This window comes from Solanum dulcamara, chromosome 9, assembly GCF_947179165.1.
Source record: "Solanum dulcamara chromosome 9, daSolDulc1.2, whole genome shotgun sequence".
Lineage (NCBI taxonomy): Eukaryota > Viridiplantae > Streptophyta > Magnoliopsida > Solanales > Solanaceae > Solanum > Solanum dulcamara.
Window position 1 is genome coordinate 4,102,770 of NC_077245.1, and position 9,757 is coordinate 4,112,526.

A 9,757-nucleotide genomic window follows, 5' to 3' on the forward strand; every position below is an offset into this window, starting at 1 on the left:
AAGTTAGTAAAAACGCTTCTTGTCGTAATTTCTTGAGGAATATGTCCAAATTAAAAATTTCACGTGTGATTAATATTGTTATGACGGTGGCCAGCATGTCCACGTGTGAGTTTTGCAGAAATCATGAGCGCTGAGCCCACTAGCTTGTTGGGCCCATTGGAAAATAGAGACACGAGACTCTTCTTGATGTTAACTAAGCCCAATTGATTCGATGAATGAAATGAATCCACGTTGGTGAAATATGAGAATTCTGAGCTTTTTTTATGGCTTGAATAATTTATTTTTTTTTGTTGTTGAACTAGCTTTTGAAATGTGAATTAGGTCTAAAGCCTAATTTGACATGATATCAAAACTAGATCCTACACGCACAGAAACTCTAAAAATGTCCAAACCTGGGCATGGGGAGAGTGATAAATGGAATGAATCCCACATTCGTGAATGACGAGAACCACGTTAGAATCACATTCTCGAGTGAATTTGAATTTACATGGAAAAATTTCATATTAGGTGGTAAAGTACACTCTAACAAGAATGAGTCCATATTAGCGACTCGAATCCGAGATAACAAATTAAAAGATTAGAATAAAACATAAGATCATTCTACTGCTCGGCAACCTAACAAGAACATTCCTATCAACTCCCAAGCTGCTAGCATTGGACAAATTTATTAGATGGCATAATATATATGTCATTTCATTTGGCTTCAATTGATATTTATGTTGTTCAACTGTAGGTGTGCATAAGCAAACACTTAAACTTGTATAAAATTAAAAAAGTAGACACACGCGTCCTATTTGGCATAATACACATAGAACGCCACACAATTTAAGCGCCTATTTGTACACAACCAAAATTATAAAGCGTAAATATCAGTTGAGGCCAAGTTAAAGGGCCCATAACATATAAGTTCAATCAAGCACATTTGGACTCTAACCAAACACAAACTCACATTTCATTTGTTAATCACCAAAAACACCTGAAGAATCAACAAAAAGTAAGTAGAGCCTCCAAAACGTATCACTCACATTAACTTGCACAAAATAAATATTTGTCTCATTACAACTGGTGATCTTGAAAAAAGGAAGAAAATCATTTATTTACAAGAGCACATTAGATTATTAGACAAGAGAAAAGTAGCAGTTCAATTGTTGTCCATGATTTACCAGCTTTTGGCCCATCAGAGTACCTCTGTGATTTCAACATTCTGTTGAATATTTGGTCTTTGTTCAATCACAGTGTTGCAATCTTTAACTGATCTTGGTCCTACTATTCTTGTGTAACACTGAGTTAGAACCAAAGAAGACCATCTAAGAACTATATTTGCATTATTTGCAATTATAGAACTTAAATATAGCCAGTGTTTTCTGACTAAACGAGCGATTGAGATCAGAAGTACAATTCCACATATAACACCTGAAATCAGTAATGGACCTGAGAACAACTCTGGTCCTAATCCAGGATCCTTTTCCTCAGCTGATGAAGAAGAGCAATTTGAAGAAATAAGCATTTTTTCTTCTAGCTGATTTATCTCTCCACTCTGCGAGACTTTAAGAACAGCTTCTGAGATATCAACTGCTAAGGGAGAACCTTTTGGAAAGACCTGATACATTAAAACATAACAAAAAGGATTAATTTTGCGAATGGTCACCAAACTTTGTCCATTATGATAGAGTAACTAAATTATGTTTTCATATTAGAGTAACTATAACAGTAAAAAACATTAAATTTTGCCTACTAAATTAGCTTTGTCACATTAAAGTAACTTAACTTTACTCGCTGTAAGAATACAGTCACTATACGACAAAACCATTAGTGACTTAGCTTACTGTTATAGTGTGTAAAGTTTGGATTTCAAGGTGACAAAATGTGACTTTACTATGATAGTGGGTAAAGTTCAGTGAGTATACGTGAAATTAATATGCTACAGATGGAGATCATAAGCAGATTGAAAAGCTAAAAAGATGTAATCTTGATCTTACAAAGCCAAATCCACCAAGTTTATAGACAGGTCCTGATTTGGTGTAACCTTTGCAGTACTTAGCAAGGAAAACTTTGGCATGCGGAGCTACAAAGAAAGCAGCAGAAATTTCTCCCTTCTCAAAAGCTTTAGGGTAGTCATTGATTGAACTGATTTCCTTGATGTTCTCTGGCTTGAATTGCAAATTCACAAGATATTTGATTATAAATGACTTGTTATTGCAACCAACTGCAGCATTTGTCCTTAAAAGATAATCAACATTTAGTACAGAAGGTTCCAGCCTAGGAACTGTCATAATGGAGGAAAGAAGTGCAGTAAAGCAAGCTGTGACAACCACAACTACACATAGCCATGTAGTCAGCACAAGTCGAGATAGATTGCTTTTGATCGATTCTCCTGTAATGATTTCCCAAATTGGGGTTATAAACTTTTGAATTAGACCAAAGTGTAAACAATAGTTCTGTATATCTTTATTCTAAAGGGAAAAGGTCCAAATTTTTCCATTATACAGAATATGTTAGTTTTTACCCTCCGTTATACTTTGGATCATTTATATCTTTACTGTTATCACATCCTCTCGGATTTGCCCTTGGCTTTAAGGAAGCTCCATGTAGTTAAGGTCTTAAGGAAGGATTCCATGTGTCAAGATATTTCAGGAAAAAGTTCCGAATTTACTCAACTACTTTTGACTATGGTTTAACATTAGTACATTACCATCTGTTATACTTCAGGTGGAGTTCCGTTAAGGTTCAAGGACAAATACTAGATGATTTTCTATCAGTAAGAATATAACAGAGTAAAATTAAGATATTTCGTATAGTAAAAGAATATCTTTTTATAGCCTTTTTCCTATTCTATACTCCCTTCGTTCCACTTTATTTGACATAGTTTGACTCCCCATATAGTTTAAGAAAAGAAATAAAGACTTTTAAAACTTGTGGCTTTAAACATGTCATAACATTCATGTGCTATAAAAGCTTCTCATTAAGGAAATACTGAAATGTGACATTGTTTTTTCTATGAATTAATAAGAAAATAATGTCAAAGAAGGTGGAAGGGGGAAGTATAATGTATTTCTAAGTTTGAAACTTACTTTGTGAAAAAGAGAGAACAGTGACAGAGAACCAAAGCATGGATCCAATAAGCTGAGGGAAAGAACCACTGAAATCCGGGTTGTCATTTACGTACTCATTTAACCAGATGACAACCCCTGTGGACATGCTCATCACTGCCAGCAGAATCCACAACTTCAATTTGAAGGCCTTTATAACAATAAAATGGGCCTTTTTGAATCCTGGTCTTTCAGTCACTACCATGACAAGTCCAGAGTCAATATAGGGCTGTGAAAATTCTGCACGCTCATAGCGATCAGGCATTATTTCTGTGTCACCTACTGCTGCATCCAGACTCTATTCATGAACTGGTGAGTATTTGTAGATGTTGAGCACAAAATCACTAGCAACAATGAGTTCTAAGCAGCAGACTTTACTGATTGATGATGATGAAAATCTTGAGGGAAAAGGGTCAAAAATACTCCCTGCTATACGAAATATCTTAATTTTACCTTCCCTTATACTTTGGGGTCATTCATACCCTTGTCATTAGCAAATGACCAAGACCATCACCAGATTCGTCTTGAGGAGAGGATTCCAAAATACTAATCAAAATTGAATTTGATGTCATTTGTCTTGCCATTACTTCTTGTACTTTCTATTGATGATGTTGTTGTCAAATGGATTGAACTGTTAGTTTATTGAGAACAACTTCAGTGTCCTAAGTTTTTTCAAGAACTGCATTTGATTTTATGAGAGGTCTTCTGTTACCCTTGACCTTATCTGATCTCCAATTTGAAGTATAACAGAGTAATTTTTAAAAGTACATTAATGGATTTCGACCTTTAGAAATATTTTGACACGTAGAATCTACACCGTCCAAGATGTAGCTTGTTAAAGTCAAGGGCAAATACGGGATAATTTAGTACCAACAAGGGTACGAGGGACACCAAGTATAACAGAAAGTAAAAGCAAAAATTTTGTACAGCAGAGGAGTAACTTTGGTAACAACAACAACAAAATACCCATTATAATTCCACTAGTGGGGTCTGGGGAGAGTGGGTTGTATGCAACCTTCCACCCTCGGCATAAGTATAACATATAAAATCAAGTCTCTAAAGAAAAGATAGTCGAAGAAGTCATGCTGAAAAGAGTAGTAGCAACAACAAAATAATACGATAACTGAAGTAATGGAAAAAACCAATAATAGTAATAACGAAGAATAAGATAGTAGAAGGGTAATAATAATACTAATACAGAAAAAGAAAAGCAGACAACACTCGACCTACTAACCTTCTATCCTAATCCTCGGCCTCCATTTCTTCCTATCTAGGGTCACGTCCTCGGTGAGCTACAACTGAGTCGTGTCCTATCTAATTACACCTCCCCAAGATTTCTCCGGTCTATCTCTGCCTCTCCTAATACCACTGTAGCCAACCTCTCGCACCTTCTCACTGGGACACTATGCATCTTCTCTTCACATGTACTAACAATCCCAACCTCGCCTCCCCTATCTTGTCCACCACGGAGGTCACCCCACATAGTCCCGAATAGCTTCATTCTCATCCTATCTCTCCTAATATGCCCACACATCCATCTCAACATCCTCATTTCCGCTATGCAAGTTCTTGAATGGCCAACACTCCGTCCCAAGCAACATATCTGGTCTGATCACCATTTTATAAAAAGTTTTGGAACTTTTTCCAAAGCTTAAAATTTGAACCAGAAAATGTTCAGTAATGCTACACACCAAAAGTAGATGAAATGGTTAAGTTAGAGTCATATATGTACATACCTTGTTTGAAACTCCTTCCACCATTTCATCATAAGTACCATAGAAGGGAACAAGAACATAGGGCAGATAATAGGGAAGTTGCCTCACTGCTGCTTCAAAAACATGAACTGAAAATCCATCAATCAGAGTCTCATTCCTCTCTTGGTTAAAATTAACTTTCACAAACTGATTAAATGCACCCCTTGCCGGTACCCCAATCTTAAGTGGTTTTTCTAGGCCACCTATTGTCCACCCTTTTGGAACAGTTTGTTTACCACCAGGCCACAAAATTGACCCCAAAGCCCCTTCTAAACAGTTGCCAATTTTCAACTTCATCCCATTGTATTCAATAAGATCCTCAGAAAAACCAAACTCTGGTGACCAAAACGACATTTCTCTGTAGCTTTTGCCAATCACATTAATGATCCTAAAGGTTGGCTTTTGATACAGCATGCCATTCTTGAAGCTAACTTTCCCACTTAAACCTTCAAAATCACTCAACAAAATGCTTTTCACTAGTTCACTTGAATTGCTTCTGGATAACTTCTCCATGGCCTTAGCAGTTGCCCATGTTGCATCATAAGCCTTGAGAGCATTTGAGCTAGGACTTGGATACCCTTCTTCTTCTTCAGGATATTCTGATCTGTACTTTCTCCTGAACTTGACATTGAACTCTCTAAAAGACTCAGTTTTTTCATTAACATTTTCCTTAAAACCAATTACACCTTGCATGTTCAGTAAAACAGAAGGTTCAACAGAGTCAAGAAGACTTGCGATATTGTCTGAAATAATCCATACATAATCTTTCCCCATCATTCCCATTTCTGTTGCCATCTCAAAAAGAACCAAACCAAATTGTAAAGAACATTGTGCCACCACAAAAACTTTAACATTCTTGATTCTTAACTTCTTCAGCTCTTCTTGAATGAAAGATTTTGCATTTGAAACAGAGAACAGAGGAGGAAAAGCTAACTGATATTCAATAGAGGAGTCAACAACTTTCAGTGAATCAGAAAGGTGAGTGATCAGCGCAAAATCCATATAGGAAAAGCTGTTACTAAGTTCATATAAAGCTATCACCTTTCTCCATTTGAAATGTCCAATTAATGCAGCAAAGCATTGCATTTGGGATTTAACATCATTACTCATTTGGATATGTGAAGGTGGTTCTGTGAGTAATATTGTCGAATAGGTGGCAGCTGGACTTAGAGAAATAATGGGAATTCTCTTATATGCTTCATCATCAAAATCAGAAAATAGAGCAGCTTCTTGGTGTGTCAATGGTCCAAGTATTGCATGTACTTGCTTCTTGTTGGCAAGATAAGTTGCTGAGATAAAAGATTATAGAATCGAGTTTCACCACCATTCATTCATGCTTAAATAAAAATATGCTCGATTTAATTGTTTAAATTTTTAAATGAGATGACAATTGACAAGTCGAGAATTTAAAGATATTAGATTCAGAATGATTGCAATTGACAGTGGCTACATATATGTTTGTGTATATTAATCTTTTTGGCAAATTTACATGGTATGGATTATGAGACAATTAAAGCTAAAATGTTGAGTTCAGCAAAATCCAAAGGTCAATGATCATAGTAGTAGTTAGAGAGTCTAATAGTCAAATCTAACGGTAGTCCAAACACATTTAATTTTTTTATATACTTTGATGCGAAATAGCTAATTATATTTTTAATATATAAACAAGTATATAATTTTGACTTTTGAGATTGTTTGGTTCGCGGATTAAGTTATTTCGGAATTCAGTTTTGAAATTATAATTTTTGGACTAATTTATCTTTAATCGGAAGGTGGAATAAGTTAACTCCAAATTTGATGAAATAAGGTGGGATAAATTTATACCTTTAACCAAACAAAGTAAAATTTTAATTCAAAACTTAATTCAGAGATATCCCACCTTATACTACAAACCAAACAACCTAAGAGTTTCTTGAATGGTTTAGCAAATTAGTGACTTTTGAGTGTTTTAAAAGCTTGTTTACTCTCCTCTTCTCTTTATGAACTTGTTTTTTCAAGTTATTACGAATGAATCACAAATGGAAAATTGTTTGATAACATTTATAGGCATATATTTATATGTAAAATTATGATAACAAAATACAGATTTATTAGATTTTCATATTATTTATACGTAAAATTATGACAACAAATTACTCGTTTATAAACTTTTCATATTATTTATACGTAAACTTGTGATAACAAAATACTCATTTACAAACTTTTCATGTATGATATATACATGTTATTTATACTTAAAATTATGATAACAAAATTCTTATTTAATATTGCAAGTTTACTCTCTACGCTCCAAATATGGAAAGTTGAATCTAATTTTCCTCTGATGCTCTCGGCGCAAGATAGCAATCCTACGCCGGTATGACTGCCATAAGGGAAGCTCGTGGTTGTGGACAATCGAGGAAGGAGGTTATAGCTATGTTTGGAAGCTTAGTAGAGGCTCGTGTTCTAACTGTAGAAGAGATTCATATGCCTGAGGTAGCACAAACCCCAACTATGCTAGATCTAGAAGAAGGTGGAACTTTGATAACTTCGCACGAAGCTGCTAGGAGATTGCAAATGACTATACCACCAGGAGGAATTGTGTGAAGGAATTTCAATACCATCCGAGATGTGCTAAGCTGAATATAAGTCATTTGTGCTTTGCAGATGACTTGTTGTTATTCTCTAAAGGTGATCTAAAGTCAGTCAAGTGTTTGCATTAAGCTTTTGGCAATTTTTCTAAAGCTTTAGGGCTACAAGCTAATCTAGGGAAGAGTTCAGTATACTTTGGTGGAGTGTCTCAGGTAATGCAGAAGAAGATCATTAATCACTTGGGATACTCTCTGGGAGATTTCCCTTTCAAGTATTTAGGAGTCTTTCTGTCTACTCAGAAAATATCCTTTGCTCAATGGAAATCACTCATAGATAAAATCACACACAAGATCACTTCATGGACAACAAAGAACCTATCTTATGCAGGAAGGGCACAACTCATACAAACTGTCATTTTTGAGATTCAAGCATAATGGACTCAGCTATTCATGCTCCCTTCAAAAGTAGTAAAGCTAGTTGAAGCACATTGTAGAAGTTACCTCTGGTCTAGCCGTAACACCATTACAAGGAAAACATTAGTTGCTTGGGAGAAAGTCTGTACTCCAAAAAATATATGAGAGGGCTTAATATTACCAACATTAATCTCTGGAACAAAGCTGCAATAGTGAAGAAATATTGGGACTTGGAGCATAAGGTAGACAAAATGTGGATTAGATGGGTGCACAATTATTACATAAAAGATCAACAAGTAAGCATTGTGCATGTACCAAAGCAAGCCTGCTGGATGATAAGGAGGATCATAAAAGCAAGAGTTTATGCTGCACAAGCTAAACATACTATAAGGAAGGTGTATTGTAACTTACTTGGAGATCACCCGAAGGCAGCATGGAAAGAATTAATATATTCCAGCCAAGCAAGACCACATGCAAGATTTACTGCATGGCTACAACTACAAGGGAAGCTGTTGACTGTTGACAGACTATTGAAATGGGGGATGGTGATAGATGAGAAGTGCAGACTATGTCAAATGCATAATGAGACCAGAGAATATCTATTTGTTCAGTTCTTTTTCTCTAAAGTTGTGTGGGATAAAGTGCTGAAATGGATGCAAAGACCACAATATGATCTGATCAGTTGGGACCAACACTTGCATTGGGTTATTCAACTGTCCAAGGGCAAGACAATTCAAGCTCAACTGTTCAAAATGGTGTACCCTGAAGTTACACATGCTGTGTGGAAGGAAATGAATAGCAGAATATTTGAGAAGAATAGTCGCACAAAAGAAATAATAGCAAAGGAGATTGTGTATGTAATATGTGTTAGAGCTCCAATCCAAATGCAGAATGTAGTTCATAGCTATATTTTTTTAAAGCAAGACCAGTATTAGGTAGCTTGTAGTTTTTTTTTTTGTGTGTGATATAGCTTGATGAGTTATAACAAGCTATTGTTATGAAAGTTAATACTTTGATGATTAATACAAGATACTTAATTACCAAAAAAATAAATACTGCAAATTTTACACAAAGATTATTTTTCTTATATAGGTGAAAGTATGAAACTAAAAGGACTCCTTATGAGCTTGCGAGGACTTGAGGGTGTTCTCACTGCTTCCTTATTGCCTCCATATCAAAATAGGTAGGAAAGGAAGTAGAAGCAGATCGAGAATTTGAAATTTATGAATTCTGAATTCGAACTCTTTGAAGTTATTGAATTCTAATTTTATAAATTATACACATTAAATGATATTTTCCAGATAAACTAGTAAATTTAACAGTACATTTCACGCTTGAGGTAAGAGAGAAAGAATGTAAAAAAAAATGAAGACGATATATGATATATAGATTAAGATATTTACCAAGGGATGCTGCAGGACTATGAGAATAAGCAAAGTTGAAAACTAAGTGTGAACATTTGGAATTTTGGGCATTGAAGTCATCAACTGCCATCTCCATAGCTATCTTTTGCTCTTTGCCCAGTCTTGTTGTTGGATCAATAATTGCTCCTATTCTCCATATTATCATGTTACAATCATCATGTATTGAGTCATTCTTGTAATAAGCCAATGAAAATGCTACATGATCATGAATCAATAAGAAATAGACCAACAAGGAGAAGGCAATAGTAGTAGCAGTTCTCATTTTGCTATGGCTAGACTTTTGGTTGGCGGTTGTTGTTGTTGTCATATATAAAGGGGCTAAAAGAAGGACCACAATAATTATGCTTTGGTCCCAAACAAGTTGAAATTAACTATATGAATCATTATTTTTCCGTTTAAACGCATATCATATCATCATAATAATAAATAAAATAAAACTAAAAAAAACATGTAATAATAATACTTAAAGTTCCGTACGAGTCTAAAACTTATCTACAACTAGTAGT

At 35.0% G+C, this 9,757-nt stretch overlaps 1 protein-coding gene across 1 annotated transcript; it reads right to left on the reverse strand.

Moving 5' to 3' along the window:
- Positions 1 to 1,052: 1,052 nt before the first annotated feature.
- LOC129904094 (glutamate receptor 2.9-like) lies at positions 1,053 to 9,527 on the reverse strand. The gene is made up of 5 exons (XM_055979624.1): positions 9,231 to 9,527; positions 4,826 to 6,132; positions 3,072 to 3,387; positions 1,980 to 2,374; positions 1,053 to 1,600 (listed from the first exon to the last, which is right to left on the reverse strand). The coding sequence occupies exons 1-5, from the start codon at positions 9,511 to 9,513 to the stop codon at positions 1,178 to 1,180; spliced, it is 2,724 nt and encodes a 907-aa protein (XP_055835599.1). The 5' UTR covers positions 9,514 to 9,527; the 3' UTR covers positions 1,053 to 1,177.
- Between the last annotated feature and the right edge of the window lie 230 nt (positions 9,528 to 9,757).

Bases quoted from the DNA above. Each gene is read 5' to 3' on its own strand.
- LOC129904094 (XM_055979624.1), bottom strand. From the start codon at position 9,513: ATGAGAACTGCTACTACTATTGCCTTCTCCTTGTTGGTCTATTTCTTA. The intron at 6,133-9,230 runs GTAAATATCTTA...CTTTTATCTCAG, and splicing joins TAGTCCTGCAGCATCCCTTG to CAACTTATCTTGCCAACAAG. The intron at 2,375-3,071 runs GTAAGTTTCAAA...AAATCATTACAG, and splicing joins TGTTCTCTCTTTTTCACAAA to GAGAATCGATCAAAAGCAAT.